Below are 16,173 nucleotides of genomic sequence, written 5' to 3'. Positions count from 1 at the left end.
CAAGAACAAAAACATTACTAGTATAATTTCACAAATAGGGTTTGGGGAGGGTGAGTGTACACAGACCTTATCCCTACCTTAGGAGATAGAGATGTTGTTTCCAATAGACCCTCGACTCAAAGAAAAGCAAACAAAAGCAATCCAGAACAAGAAACAACAAATAATAACAAAAATCAGTCCGAAAAAAAGAAAAATAACATAACTGCCACAAAATCATACAATAATCGAAGTACACGAAACACCAGAGAATAAAAGAAATCAAAGGACAAGAAACTACAAGAGTAATACTACGGAAGCGCTCAACTATCTACTAGTGTAGTACTCTAATCTGTGTCCTCCATAATCTTCTATCTATGGTCATGTCCTCGGTGAGCTAGAGCTGCGTCATGTCTTGTCTAATCACCTTTCCTCAATACTTCTTCGGCCTACCTTTACCTCTCCTGAAACCATCCATAGCCAACCTCTCACACCTCCATACTGGGGCATCCGTTCATCTCTTCTTCACATACCCGAACCATCTCAGCCGCACTTCCCACATCTTGTCATCCATCGAGGCCACCCCTGCCTTTTCTCGAATATTTTCATTCTTAATCATACCTCTCCTCGTATGCCCACATATCCATCGCAACATCCTCATCTCCGCCACCTTCATCTTCTGGACGTAAGAATTCTTGATTGGCCGACACTCCGCCCCATACAATATAATTGGTCTAACTACCACTCTCTAAAACTTGCCTTTAAGTTTAGTTTTAGATAGAAATAGATAAATGATTTCACTTATTATAAGAGAATCTAAATTTAATTGAAATGTTGTAAAGTTTGTAGATATACATAGGTATACAAGCGATATATGTAGCTAGTATACAGAGGCAGTATATCACTTGTATACAAAGAGTATACAAGGCAGTTATAGCATTGTGATTAGCTGGATCTTAGCTGTCATTAGTTGTGACGATTAGTTAGTTGTGAGTTTGTTAGAGTGCATGTGAATGTGTATGTGTGAAGTGGTTATAAATACACCACATGTACTCTTTGTTGAAGCTAATAAAAATATCTTATTCTCCTTCCAATTTCTCTCCTCTTCATTTCCATGTTCATGTAATGCATCCATGGCTGAGTTCTACTAAATTCTCAGTTGTGGAAATTAATATGGTATCAGTGCAACGATCTATACGTAATTAGATTGCGCAATAAACAAAGGAAACACATTAACTCGAAGCTTTGAAAACAAGCAACAATTGTGGCCAATGAAAACACAGCAACAATGGCAGTTAATGAAGTAACTGCACTAGATCATAATCATCCATTTTAACTTCAAGCATCAAATGCACCTTGTGTTGTTCTAATTCCAATGAAACTTACTGGTCCAAAAAATTATGCTCTTTGGAGCAAATCAATGAAATTCGCACTAAGAAGAAAACGAAAGCTAGGTTTCATAGATAGAACTTGTGCAAAAAAAATGCATATAAAGGAGCTTTGAAAGAACAGTGGAAAAATGTAATGCAATAGTAGTATCATGGATTGCAAGTACAGTTGTAAGTGAATTACTACCAAGAATCATGTATGCATCAAATGCAAAGAAGATATGGAAGGACTTTGAGGAAAGGTTTGATAGATCAGAACTAAAGCCAATCATTTATGGACAAAGATTGGGAATCTTAAGCAATGTAATGATTCTGTTACAACTTACTATTCAAAACTGAAGGATCGATGGGCAAAAATAGATGCATGATCCCAGCACAGGGTGTGAGTGTGAGGAATCAGTTGCCTATATAGCTCGCTTGAAATCTCAAAGGTTGTTGCAATTCCTGATGGGATTGAAAGAAAGTTATAGTGCAATCAGAAGCAGCATTTTGGCTAGAAAGCCAGTTGTGACAGTTAATAAAGCCTATGCAGTGGTAACACAAAAGGAGAGCCAAATAGCATTAGATGTTATGGACAAACACAAAGAACCTTTAACTTTGCTTACAGAAAGAAATCGAGGAAATCAAGGCTACAAAACTGGTTATGTAAATCAAGGTTATAAGACTAGATATGGAGGGCCTTGCAGACATTGTGGATATAAGGGCATCCTTAGAATAGATGTTATAAAGTGATAGGATATCCATCAGACTTCAAGAGTAAGAAGAAAGGAAATGAACAAAGAGGGAAGAATGACTTCAAGCCTACAGCACATTATGCTAAAGAATGAGAAACTTCAACTAGTAGAAGACATACTTTTGGACATCAGTTTTCTGAAGAACAATATCAAGATCTAGTGAATAAAATGGATATGTTTGATTCAGTCTAAATGTGAAGTCATTGTAGTGCTGAAAGATTTCATTGCTTTGATAAAAAATCAGTTTGAATTGTCTGTTAAGATGATCAGGTCTGTTAATGGCACAGTATTCTTTAATTCTTCATGTATTAAACTGTTTAGTACTAATGGGATTATTCATCAAAGCAGTTGTGCATACACTCCACAACAAAATGGAGTAGTGAAGAGAAAACATAGACACATCTTGAAATGGCTAGGGCATTAAGATTTCAAAGTTCTGTTCCTATACAGTTTTGGGAAGATTGTGTCAAAATTGTTGTCTATCTTATCAATAAGTTGCCTTTAGATGTCCTTGGAGGCAAATCTCCATATGAAATGCTAGATAATAAACTACCCAAGCTTGATCACCTTAGAGTGTTTGGTTGTTTGTGTTATGCCAGTAAACTGCCAAAAGGAGATAATTTTGCCCCTAGAGCTAGAAAAGCAATATTAGTGGGATATTCAGAGACTCAAAAGGGGTATAGACTGTTTGATTTGATTGAAAAGGTTCTCTTTGTCAGTAGAGATGTCACATTTAGGGAATACACTTTTCCTTTCCAAACTGCCAATTCCATTGACGCTGCAGACATGTTTGTTCCTGCAGATCTTAAGCAACTCTGATCCTGCAGCCTTGCAACCTCTTGTACTTAGAAATGCTGAAATTCCAAGTTGTGTAGCTACTAAGAACCTAAATATTTGTCCCTCCTCATTTCCTCCACCTGAAGAAACTCCTACTATAGTCCCTGATGTTCAGAGTGAGAGCGTTCATAATGATATCACTGAACAAGTTGATGTTTCTCATACAATGAAAGATCTCTCTAGTGTTGCTCCATCACTAACTTCCATCCAACCTAGACCTACAAGATCAGTCAAAGTGCCAGTTTGGCACAAAGACTATATCGCTAGTTCTAAACCTTCAGCCCATTGCACTTATCCTCGCTCAGATCACCTTGACTATTCACACCTATTTGGTTCCTATCAAGCATATTTAGGTGCTTTCTCTAATGAAGTAGAGCCTAAGTCTTAGAGGGCAACAACACTTGGAAGCTTTTAGACTTGCCAGTGGGAAAACAAGCCATCGGTTCTAAATGGGTGTTCAAGATCAAATATATGGTTGATGGTTCAGTAGACAAATATAAAGCTAGGTTATACTCAGCAGGAAGGATTGGATTATCATGAGACTTTTTCACCAGTTGCTAAGATGGTTACAGTAAGAACTGTCATCAACATTGCAGCATCAAAATATTGGCTTTTGATACAAATGGACGTTAATAATGCACTTCTTCAAGGGGATTTGTATGAAGAAGTGTACATGTCCTTGCCACAAGGATTTTATAGACAGGGGGAGAACAAGGTGTTAAACTATTGAAATTTTTGTATGGTTTGAAACAAGCATCTAGTTAATAGAATATCAAGTTGTCTAGTGCCTTGCTTGCAGCAGGCTTTGCACAAAGTCCACATGATCATTATTTATTCACTAGGCAGTCTGAGAATGACATTGTGGTAATTCTAGTATATGTGGATGATCTTCTGATTACAGGAAGCAGCCTGAAGTTGATTGAAGAAGCACAACAAACATTGCACAATAACTTTAAGGTCAAAGACTTGGGATAGCTGAGATATTTTTTTGGCATTGAAGTACTGAGATCTAAGACTGGCATTTTATTGAATCAAAGGAAATATACTCTTGAATTATTATCTGCAATGGGGATAAGTGGTACAAAGTCTGCTTCTACACCAATGGAAATGAATTTGAGACTCACTACAGTTGAATATGATACGCTACTCCAAAGTACAGATAATCCACTTCTTGATGACATTCATAGTTATCAGCAGCTAGTGGGAAAACTGATCTATTTGACAATCACTAGACTAGATATCTGTTTTGTAGTACAAGTTCTTAGTCAATTCATGCAATGTCCCAAAATATCACATTGGGAATCAGCTATGAGAATGCTGAGGTACTTGAAGAAAACACCAGGGCAAGAAGTGTTACTGAAAAGAAGCAGCATCAACAACTTAACAGTTTTCTGTGATGTAGATTGGGCTTCATGCCTCAATACAAGGAGATCTGTCGCAGGGTATGTTGTGCAACTAGGTGATTCCTTGATCTCATAGAAGTCAAAGAAGCATCATACTGTCAGCAGGAGTTTAGCAGAAGCTGAATATAAAAGCATAGCAGCAGTAGTGGTTGAAGTAATCTGGTTAGCTGGTCTATAGCAGGATTTGAGAATATAAATCATATTGCCTATCAAGCTGTATTGTTATAACAAAGCAGTATTGCAAATAACATCTAACCCAATTTTTCATAAAAGGACCAAACATATTGAAATAGATTGTCATTTTGTGAGGGAAAAGCTCAAAGATGGTTTGATCAAGACTGAGTTTGTGAGTTCTAAACTGCAACTGCAGACTTGCTGACCAAAGGATTAAGGATTACTCAACATCATTTTCTTCTTTCCAAGCTGGGTGTGCTTGATGTTTTTCACCCACCAGCTTGAAGGCGAGTGTTAAGTTAGTAGATATACATAGGTATACAAGCGATATATGTAGCCAGTATACAGGCACAGTATATCACTTGTATACAGAGAGTATACGAGGCAGTTAGAGCATTGTGATTAGCCGGATCTTAGCTTTCATTAGTTGTGATGATTAGTTAGTTATGAGTTTGTTAGAGTGCACGTGAATGTGTGTGTGTGTGAAGTGATTTTTAAATACACCACGTGTACTATTTGTTGAAGATAAGAAAAATATCTCATTCTCCTTCCAATTTCTCTCCTCTTCATTTCCATGTTCATGTAATGCATCCATAGCTGAGTTATACTAATTTCTCAGTCGTGGAAATCAATAAAATGGTAAAATCATCAAATTAGTTAAAATATGTGTGTAGAATAGTGCTGGACTTCATATACGACATTTAAATACGTCTATACACGTAATTAAAGGTATATTAAAGATGAATAGTTTGATAAACTTATACATCTTATATAAATAACTTTAATAATTGGGAGACATATGTGTAAAATTAAGGGGAGGAGATTGGCGAATGTAAAACCATTTGTATGGGTTTGTCATGAGAATTTAATTTCCTTATTCTGCACAGATACCAGTCAAATTGTGAATATACATGTTAGATATACTCAAGTCAAAAAGTACTTTTGTTATTCTATGCTAAAATAGAATCGTTATTTTCAATTTTAGAAAGTAACATAAATAGTTGCTACCTAAAAAAAAATCAGGTAAATATATAATACATTTATATACTTTATTAGCTAGAGCTGTAAATTTATTTAGAGCCCGTTTGGATTGACTTATAAGTTGCCTATAAGCTGTTTTTAGCTTTTTTGAGTGTTTGGCCGAACAGTTTAAAGCCATTTTGTGCTTAAAATAAGCTCAAAAAATTAATTGGCTTGTTTGGCTTAGCTTATCTAAAGCAACTTATAAGCTGAAAACAGTTTATAAGCCAAAAAAAATAAGTTGGACTACCCCAATTTTTTTATTTTTTTTTGGCTTATAAACTGTTTCCAGCTTATAAGCTACTTTTTTTAAGCCCATCCAAACAGGCTCTTAGTCAATTGTGTAACTTCACTTTCTGTTTTTGGAATTTCTTTTGCAGAACATTTTCTTCTAACGGGCCTATATTAATTCGGTCTTGGCTCGCAAAAACTTTTTTTTTTGTGCGGATTGTCCTTCAAAAGCACTGGTCTTTAATCTTTGGCCCTCAAATTGATGGCCTTTAATTTTTGTCCTTCATCTAATATCCCGAAGTTCTGGTTTCTAACCCCAGCTTATTAAAAAAGAAAAAGGAATTTTGCAAGGATGAAGTTTGTAGCAAAGTTAGGCCTATTCGGGCAAAATTTAGGCCTTAAGGTAAAAGTTTACTCAAAATTAAGCGTTAAGGCAAATTTCTACCTTAAGGCCTAACTTTTGCCCAAAATTAGGCCTATTCGGGCAAAAGTTAGGCCTTAAGGCACATGTTTGTAATATTCCAACTAAGTGCAAAAAAAAATTGCCTTAAGGCAGAAGGCAAAACTCTGCCTTAAGGGAGAATTTGAAACTCCGCCTGCAAAACTGTGATTTTTTTTTTTATTATTTTTTATTGAACGGGAGTTCGAACCAGAAACCAAAGAATTTTTAGCGAAGGGCAAAAATTAAAAACCACCAATTTGAGGGGCAAAAATTAAAGACCAGTGCCTTTGAAGGTCAATCGTGCAAATGACCCTCGCAAAAATAAAATATAAAGCCTGGCTGGTTAGGGTCAACTAGTCAATTTTTTGTGCAGAGTGCCCTTCAAATGCATTGGTCTTTAATTTTTGTCCCTCAAATTGGTGGTCTTTAATTTTTGTCCCTTTCACCTAATACCATGAGGTTTGGGGTTCGAACTCCGGCTCATTTAAAAAAAAAATCGCAAGGCAAAATTTTGAAGTAAAGTTAGGCCTGTTCGGGCCAAAGTTGGCCTTAAGGCAGAGTTTTGACATGACTGAAGGCAAAACTCTGCCTTAAGGTATAGTATTCCTCATAACTCTACCTGATACTCTGTCTGATCAGGTAGAGTTTTGAGGCAAACTCTACCTTACCGTACCTGAAGGCAGCAAAATTCTACCTGCAGGTAGAGATTGTCTGCCTTGCGAATCCAAACTCGATCTTACGATTTTTTTTTTTAATTTTTGACTGAGCAGGGTTTGAACCTGAAACCAAAGGATTTTAGCGAAGGCCAAAAATTAAAAACCACCAATTTAATGGCCAAAAATTAAAGACCACCCCAAAATAAGGGCATTCCTACGAATTGCCCTCAACTAGTTAACTCAACCAAGCCCGTATTTTCTTTTCGAACCATCGAGTCTATTTTCTGTTCTTTTCGCAGTTTTAGTTTTGCACATTGACAGAGTATTAAATTTTTACACGATTTGATTAAGTTATCTGCAATCAAAAGTAACTATTAAAAAAATACAATTTGGTAACTTGAAACTGTATTAAATAACCTGCAATAACAGGTTGAGTGGTACAAAAAATTCTTGTCACGCTTAGTGTATATTAGATTGTAAGGTTCCCAGATGATGGCCAGTCATAATTTGTAAAACAAAGGTTATAATCTTAATAGGCTTGCTAATGACTTTTTTCAGTAGCGGATTCAGAAATGTTATGTAATGGGTGCTCCATTTTTTTTAGTTTGGAAATTGTTACATCAAGTGGGTGCTCAGTTAATATATTTGAATTAATTACTAGATTTTGCATGTAAATAATAGTGTTTGTCACAAAAAGCGAAGCACCCATAGTATACTACATAGGTCTGCCACTGTTTTTTGAGGTCCCTAACTAATGAGGATATTAGTTAAAAGGAGTCTTTACAAAATAAATAGATGTATATGACCCTTATATGACTCTCTGTATACATGAGCGATTCTAAAATAACACACAGACGATCTATTATATTTTATAAAGGGTCATTTAATCACTTCACCCGTCACTAATTAAGTTTTGCTTCCGTTAGTTCAGCGGATAAAATTTAGAGCCCACCACGTTGAAAAAGGACCCCAAAAGCATTTGGACAAAATGGAGGAGCCCAGTGCCCACAACAGGAAATATGATCACATTGTAATAAACAGTGTTTTCTCTTTTTGAATCCTTGATGTGTTGGCCGTTGGGACTCAGGTGAATAAAGATTTATCCTATTAGCCAAGGCATTTAAATTCATATAATGTTCTATTTTCATTTTCTTGTTAATTGGAGAGCAAGAAAGGTGGACAGCAAGAGAATTAGAACTACACCAGTATATATAATGTGAGAGATTCCTATCGAAGCTTTTCTTAGTCTTAGATGAAATCGTCAAAAAATGAGAATCACCCCCACAGTCCGAAGTAGTAACAACGAATTAGGTGATTTATGTCAGAAATTCTCTATTTAGTAGACTCACATATCTATATTATATTAAAAACACAAAGGGTCTTAGAAATGTTGTTTGAACTTTTTGTCCTTCATTAAAACACTCTACAATAGACAAAATAGTTATTTACCATTTTACTCAATTATTTCTCTAATATTTAGAAATTAAAATATGGTTATTAAATCTTACCTTATTTGAATTATGTACCTAAAATTAGGCTTTCGTTATTCACCCGTTGAAGGAACGAAATTTGCCTAGGCTTTAGACCGAACTTTGCCTATTAATTTGGTTTTTGAAGTCCCCTAAATTTCAATGAATTGTTTTTATTTTCCCATAGGCACTAAATTTTTTTGAAAAAAACTAATTATTATTTAATTATCTACACTAATAATATATTTTTCCACGCTCCTAAATCATTTAGAATTTTACATTATATAAAAAAGGATCTCTCCAACTCTATTTAAGTAATATATTCTGGATCATACTTTAGGGAAAACATACACTTTGCCGTAAACATACGTTTCTTATGCTTCCTTCTTCTTTGTCTTCTTAGTTCTTATTTTGATTTTGATTTTTGTCTTTTTAGTTTTTATTTGTGCCGTTCTTTATTTCTTTTAGTTAATAACGTTTAAGATTATATATGAATTGTATATAATTAGAGATTATTTTTTATTGATTGTTATCAAGGTTACAATTGACGAAATAATTTGATTGCTTTATAAAGAAGGTAAAGTCGAAAACCAAACTCATCTTCATCCTTTTTCTTATTGTTAATTTGTTACAGGTGGTTGTATTAACATCTAAATAAATATTCCTTGCTCACAATTGTAGTATTTTTGTTAAATTTTTTTTTTTTTGTATTTTTCGTGTACTAACACCAACTGAACTTTGTTGAAGTCACAATTAGCCGTCATCATATTTGCGGTATTTTTACATCTAGACAAACTCATGAAGAGCATCTTGTGCAAGATCTCAAAGGAACAAAATTATTATATGGTTCTTCCAGATATTGATGAGTTATAAAAAAAAAATGTTTGCTTCTGCGAAGCAGATTATAAGGTTTTTAATTGACTTAACATTCTTTTATTTTCTTATAGATTCTAAGGTGAGTTCAACTATTTCAATTTCAATGCTGTCTTAAGAGACAATTCATATTAAACGGCTTTACTTTTCTTTATAAAAATACCTTACCAGATTTACAGCTTATGTTATTTGAATTTTATATGTTTAATTTCAGTTGCTGGAATTAATAGGCTTCCTCTCTGATTTTCTTGATGTTGATTGTAAGTTCTTTATTCAATTCTGATTTAATCTAATGTTTGAGACAAGACTGTTTGTTTTATTATTTGGTATAAATAATCTCTTTGTCAAATTTATAGTGACGAGTACCTAATCAATTACTCCATCCACATCAAAAAAAGAGTTCACTTAGCAAATCAAGAAAGAATTAACCTTGTTTTTCTATATTTGCCCCTATTAAGTGTTATATGAACAAATTCAAATGCCTATTTAATTAGGGGTAGTTTAGTCAAATTACCTATTTTTGTCTAGGAGTTAGTATTTTCTTAAGGGGTGTGCAAATGACTAAGTGGACTCTTTTTTTGATCCGGAGGGAGTAGATTCTTCTATGAATTAAAGTATTGAATCTTTTATCTGCAATTAATCAAATTATAATTAAATTAAAACTTGCAGGAACAATGGGGGGTACAGAACTACATTTAAGAACTTTTGTAGAGCAAGATTTCTTCCATTATAAGCCTAGCTAAGCTAAATGGGATAAAAGTTCGCCATTTTCAAGATTTACACTTTTTTTTTTTTTTTTTAAGTTCCTACAATTTAACTCAACTATATTGGTTAATCATAATTCGATATTTTTTTTAAAATATGTACTCATTAATATGGGTACTGTGTGTACCTTGAGTCCACTAACAAAATTAAAATCTGAAATGGAGATAAAGATGGTCAGAGAATATGTATGTCTTGGCATAAGACTTAACAATAAGTAGATTAAGAAGAAAACAAGAATTAGTAAATATAGAAGTGAATAATACAAAGAGAAGCCATAAAGGCTTTTGGGGAGGAAGAGGCATTAGTCCGGCTAAAACTCTAGACTATTGATTATTCTAGAAAGGATTAAACAAACGTAATATTATTTTATAGGTTTCAGAGTCCAAAATTTAATATATTTACGTGTAGTTATTATAGGAAACAATTGATGCACTTTATTTATTATTCAAATATTTAATTAGTAAAATTTAGTTGATTTTAAAGTCCTAAATATTAGAACTTCTAACATAATTCAAATAATAAAATATTTACTAAAATTAATTTCAAAGTTTTAAATATTAAGACTTCTAACATAATTCAAATAAGGAAAGATTTAACGGTCAAAATTTTAGGTGATTTCAAAGTCCTAAATAATAGAAATATTATTAAATTATAATTTCGTCCAATGTAAAATCTATTTTAAAGGGTAAAACGGGCGAACGACACCAAAATAATTATGTGAAGGACAACTTCCTCAGACCTGATTTAGTAACGGACTTTAGGGCAAAATTGCAAGATTAAGGATGAGTTTCAAGAAAAAATTATTTGGTCATGACATGTCTCTGTGATTGAAATTCAAAAAAGAAACCTACCACATATACACCTTTTATTAATACTTAACAAAGATGCAAGATATCATTAGCACATTAATCTACATGTTAAAAAGATCAGAATATTCCTAAGTTTTCTAACATATATAAAAAAAAAGTAAGAAAATACACATATAAAATTCCTATCTTAAAAAATGATTTTTTAAAAAAATTGTAATTATGATTTTTTTAAGCCAAAAAAAATATATTATGATTTAAAAAAAATCAAAACAGTCAAACTAAGAAAGTTATGTAAATTTGTTAAAGAAGAATAATATCGGTGGTGAAATAAACTAGAAATAAAGCAAAATCGATTATAGTATAATGTTTAATGACAAATTGGTAAAATACGATTTTAAAATAACAAGGATAAAATAGTAGAAAATAAATTATATCCTAAATGAATTGTCATTTTTTTTTACACTTATCTAACAAATGAAAGCTATTAATATTCTTTATATATTAAGTTATCTAAATAAACATGTATTAGCGACGGAAAGATAAACAGTAAAATTCATTACTAATCATTTTTACAGAGGAATTAGCGATGAATTATCAAATAAAATTGCTTGCTACGAGCAATTTAGCAATGGATTAACGAAAAAGTTTGTAGCTAAGTCTAATTTATTTTTCGTGTTTAATTTGTTGTCAAATGAGGTATGTGCTTTGGTCACGCGCAAAGAGCGTACGGTAAAATTAGTTTAATATAATTGTACATAGATTGCTATCAATTAAAGAAGCTCATTTTTCTTATCTAATAAGGTATTAATTTTAAGGACTAAATATATAAATCTTATGTTATAAGGTATGAATTTTATATGCGTAGAAACCTAATTAACTCTTTAGATTGATGGGTTCATAATTGAAGAGTTACACCTCTTCTGAAAGGTTACCTTTGAAGAGTTATGTCTCTTCCAAAGAGGTGTTTTGCTATATTATATTGATTGTGGTCCCTAAGTCTGTTACATAATTCTTTTTCTCTCTACCCCATTAATAGAAGTGTCACAAAGAAAGTAACAAGACTTAGAAGGTCATGACTTCCTTCTATCGATTCTTACCATGGATCAAGGTAAGTGCCTTTACTATTTTTTCGATTTATATCACTGTCTAATGATTTACATGCGATCTTGTGTGGACTGTATACAATTTTTCTAACAAATTATTTCTCATTCATTTAAGTATTGACGGACAAAATTATCCTTTACTTGGTGAGAGATAACAAATACTTAATGGAATGATTAAAGTGTGCCCAAATACCCCGTAATTTTTTCATAAGTTACCCCTTCTTGTATGAAACTCATCACGAAGAGAAATTGACTCTTTAATTTAAGCAAGTTCAGGCACAAAAATTACATCATAGGAATCGGGAAAGGCTAATGTCATTTCTAAAGAAGCCAGAATCGGGCCAACCACCAAAGATTCATTGAAGACATGATCATCACTGAATCATAGCGTAGAAAGATTAAAAGACGGACCCCCACCCCACATCACCACATTCCTTCCTAATTTATTAAAGAAGGAGAATTGTCTGCAGTAAGTTAGCAGACATAATGATGCTCATAAGTTGATTAATTAGTGGGATATATCTTGTCAAATAATTACAACCTTAACTTCAAACAGGGATTAGTATTATCTTTATACCATATGGCAAATTCCCTTTACAAATTATTGATGGACCCAAATTCACTTGCTTCAAGTCAAAAGTTGTAATTGTGGTACCTTAGGAAGAAAACCTCTCCATCTTTGTCTAATCATCACGCTTAGTTGATATTTTCTGTATTAAGATTTTCACATCTACCATTATTTCCAAATTTGACGATTTTAATTAAAGAGCTTCAAATGATAAATGAGATGGTCCAGCTTGCCCGTAACTACTTTATTCGTAGATTTGTCTTTCCCACATCGGGACTAAAAATCCATGTACGTAGCGCTTCCAAAAAAAGGTACATTAGCGTCAAAGGTCATTGTCAACAATTTCAACTTTGGATGGTTCAAGCACATTTACTTCTTATTTAGACAAATTCCATTAGAGGTAGAAAAAAAATTAAATGTCATACATACATTCATATTCGGTTAAGAAGTTGTAAATTTAACTGATCAACATTAATGTCATCAATTTAATATTATCACCAAAGATTGTGGTGAAGTGATAAATACTCTTATCTGATCCTTAATTAAAAAGGTCTCTGGTTCGAGCTCTGAAATGAAAACGCCTTTGAGAGTTCTTTACCTTCAAAGTACCACTTTCCAACTAGAGTTTGGATTAGCCAAGCTCCAAAATAGATATCGAACACCGGAATGAAAACTTAAAATCAAAATCAATATTAATATCATTAATGATATTATAGAACGTTTAGGGGTCGTTTGGTAGCTGGTTAGGATTATGCGGGTATTAGTAATGCAGGTATTATTAATGCAGGATTATTTATGCATAAATTATTTCTTTGGATGTTGGTTTGCCATATTAAAAATTAACAAATATTATACCTTTTAAAATTAAGATATTTGTTTATAATTAAAATTAAAACTTTTTTTTTTTTACAAAATAGTAAAATATTGTATTAAAAAATCATATAAAAATATTTGTTTGGAAAAGGAAAGTCTTTAAGTGAGGAGTGATAAGGGTAATATTGTCATTTCAACTTTTCATTCATGTGTTAGTTATTCCATCTTCTATCCCGCATAAAATGATACATTGATTCCCTCATAACTTATACATGTATTAGTTATGCGGGTTTATAAATTGCAAACCAATTGTCGTACTAATTTTGTACATGAATAACTTACTTCCGAACTAGCTACCAAATGCGGTATAAGTATGCAGAAATTAAGAGCCCGTTTGGATTGGCTTATAAGTTGGTCAAACCAGCTTATAAGCCATTTTTAACTTATTTGGGTATTTGGCAAAAATAAAAAATAGCTTAAATTAAGTTAAAAAGTGCTTAAAATAAGCCAAAACCAAGAAGTTGCTCAACCCCAATTTTTTTTTTTTTTTACTTAAAAGTCATTTGGTTTGACCAACAACTTTGCCCTTTTATCCCTTATATTTTCTGTTAATTCTAATATTACCCTTACTTCTAAAAATCATTTAAACACTTTTATCCAAACACGTAACTGCTTATTTATAAAATAACTTTCAGCACTTAAAAAGTACTTTAAGCACTTATGCTTAAAAGTCACTTTTTTCAGCTAATCCAAACGGGCTTTGATACATGAATAAGGTGTCTCTTTAATAGCTATCAAACATAATATAAATTATGCAGAAATTAATACATGAATAAAGTGTGTTTTACGAGCTACCAAACGACCCCTTAGTGTAGTGTCCTTGTATCATTTTGATTCTCACACAAGAAAGCCATCTTGCTTGCATGACCACTGAAAATCCAAAGTTTGTGTGTTTTTGCCTATTGTTTTCTCGATATAATAATTGTTGGCTGCATCAGAAATGGAATGTCTAACTTCCACTCATGCAGACTAGAGACTAGTATGCTGCATGATAGGTGGGCTTTTAATTGAACCTGAACTTTAGATGCAAATTTATTTAAATTGCAATAACTATTAGACATGAATCCATAACTTTTAACATTCAACGGATTCAAGTTAAAAATCTTAAAAGATTAAATCTATTAGTATATAAGTTTAAATCCTGAATCCGCCTCTGGATTAGGCCATAGTACTGATCCAGAAGTCATGGACAGGCTGGCGGCTGCAGCTAGTGATGTTATTTAATGAATGACTCATTATTCAATATAATCTGCAAGGAATTTGGCTAGTCCCTTTTTTTTTTTTTTCTTTTCTTTGAGTCTAGTTTATAATCTGACAGAATAAAAACAAGCTTTTACATGGTATTTTTTTAAGTTAGATCGGTCAAGGGAAAGGAGAAGCTACGCTGTTGATGGAGTTTGGATCCTCCACCTCAACCGTGTAACACAAGAAGCTCATCAAATGTGCTGACACTCGGCCCTTGCTATAACATGTTAAAATGCATTAATAGTGTAGAATTTCTTTATAATGTCATGTGTATGATATTTTTCAGTCAATGGGAATGAATTATGTTCAAATCTTCTTACCAGGTTCGATTACAAGAAAGAAATTAGTGAAAGTAAGGACCCGCTTTCCTGGTTCAATATGGTATTTGATGAGTAAGGTAAGTAAGTGAATATATACTTGGTCGAATAATTCAGGGAAAGTGTTGGAACTTAATATTGGACAATCTCCATTTCCATATAGTAAGTTAACATGAGCAAACTATGTGCAATTCAATCCTAATTCTTAGCAATGAAAATAAAAAATAAAAAATTGTACAACATCAATGCGTATAAGTTTTTTTTATTGCCCTTCATTTCTCAAATAGGTTTTTACCATTTTTCTACTTTAATTTGTAGTGCAATCCTCTTTGTCATGAAGCACAACAATACCAACATTCTAGTAAAACTTACAACATATAAGAAGTAAAATTTTCACAAACAGCTACCTTTTAGCTCCTTCTAACAACCTATAACTATATGTTCTACATTTACAATTCGTAGCTGGAGGACCTATATTTAGCTAGTAGTCGCATCGACTTAAATATAGAATAAATATAACGGAAATACACACGCTGAGAAAACTGAAAGTGCTATATTTATGGAAACAAAATCTATTCCAATTTAAATTAAAATCAGTTCTTAATGTTCCCTGATTCACGCAAATATCCTCCCATACTATATCCGATCTCATATCTCATTCAAACAGCTAACAAATTAAAAAAAAAATTGAATTCAAAAAGTACATTCATATTTTTAACAAAAAAAAAAGGTTAAAAAACTAGTTCATCAAAAAACTTTGAAAAATAACAATATCAAACCAGTGAACAGAGCTCGTTTTAAACGACGAATATATATTTGAATTCATCTATTGAAATATCGAATTAAAGTTGAGTTCATAATTGAGGTAACAACGTTTTCACGACAACTTTTTTATTTTTTTGATTTTTCTGAAATTTTGAAAAATATATGAAAAATATATCTGAAATATAGTCAACAGAAACCAGAATAAATAATATTGAACATAATAATCAAAATACAATTAAAATATAGCCAAAATATAGTCATAATTGAGTTCATAATTGAGGTAACAACGTTTTCACTGCAACTTTTTTATTTTTTTTATTTTTCTGAAATTTTTCTAAATATAGTCAAAATATATCTAAAATATAGTCAACAGAAACCAGAATAAGTAATATTGAACATAATAATCAAAATACAATTAAAATATAGCCAATATATATATGAAAAACAACTATTAAAATATCAATCCAAAACATTAGGAATTGAAAATTCAGGAAGTAACGAAAATATAGGTTAAATACACGGTGA

The 16,173-nt window shown here is 32.3% G+C and overlaps 1 protein-coding gene across 1 annotated transcript; it reads left to right on the top strand.

Annotated features, from left to right (window-relative positions):
• Positions 1-4,000: 4,000 nt before the first annotated feature.
• Positions 4,001-4,717, top strand: LOC132631382 (uncharacterized mitochondrial protein AtMg00810-like). The gene is made up of 3 exons (XM_060346958.1): positions 4,001-4,377; positions 4,444-4,500; positions 4,612-4,717. The coding sequence occupies exons 1-3, from the start codon at positions 4,001-4,003 to the stop codon at positions 4,715-4,717; spliced, it is 540 nt and encodes a 179-aa protein (XP_060202941.1).
• Positions 4,718-16,173: the final 11,456 nt, after the last annotated feature.

This window comes from Lycium barbarum, chromosome 3, assembly GCF_019175385.1.
Source record: "Lycium barbarum isolate Lr01 chromosome 3, ASM1917538v2, whole genome shotgun sequence".
NCBI classification, from domain to species: Eukaryota; Viridiplantae; Streptophyta; class Magnoliopsida; order Solanales; family Solanaceae; genus Lycium; species Lycium barbarum.
The sequence above is the reverse complement of the archived record's forward strand: the minus strand, read 5'-3'. Positions and strand labels throughout refer to the sequence as shown.

What these genes read in the sequence shown, in the direction of transcription:
- LOC132631382 (XM_060346958.1), top strand. Translation starts at nt 4,001, where the DNA reads ATGGGGATAAGTGGTACAAAGTCTGCTTCTACACCAATGGAAATGAAT. An exon ending in ACAAGGAGATCTGTCGCAGG is followed by an intron (nt 4,378 to 4,443) that starts GTATGTTGTGCA and finishes TACTGTCAGCAG; the next exon opens with GAGTTTAGCAGAAGCTGAAT. An exon ending in GTAGTGGTTGAAGTAATCTG is followed by an intron (nt 4,501 to 4,611) that starts GTTAGCTGGTCT and finishes TTTTCATAAAAG; the next exon opens with GACCAAACATATTGAAATAG.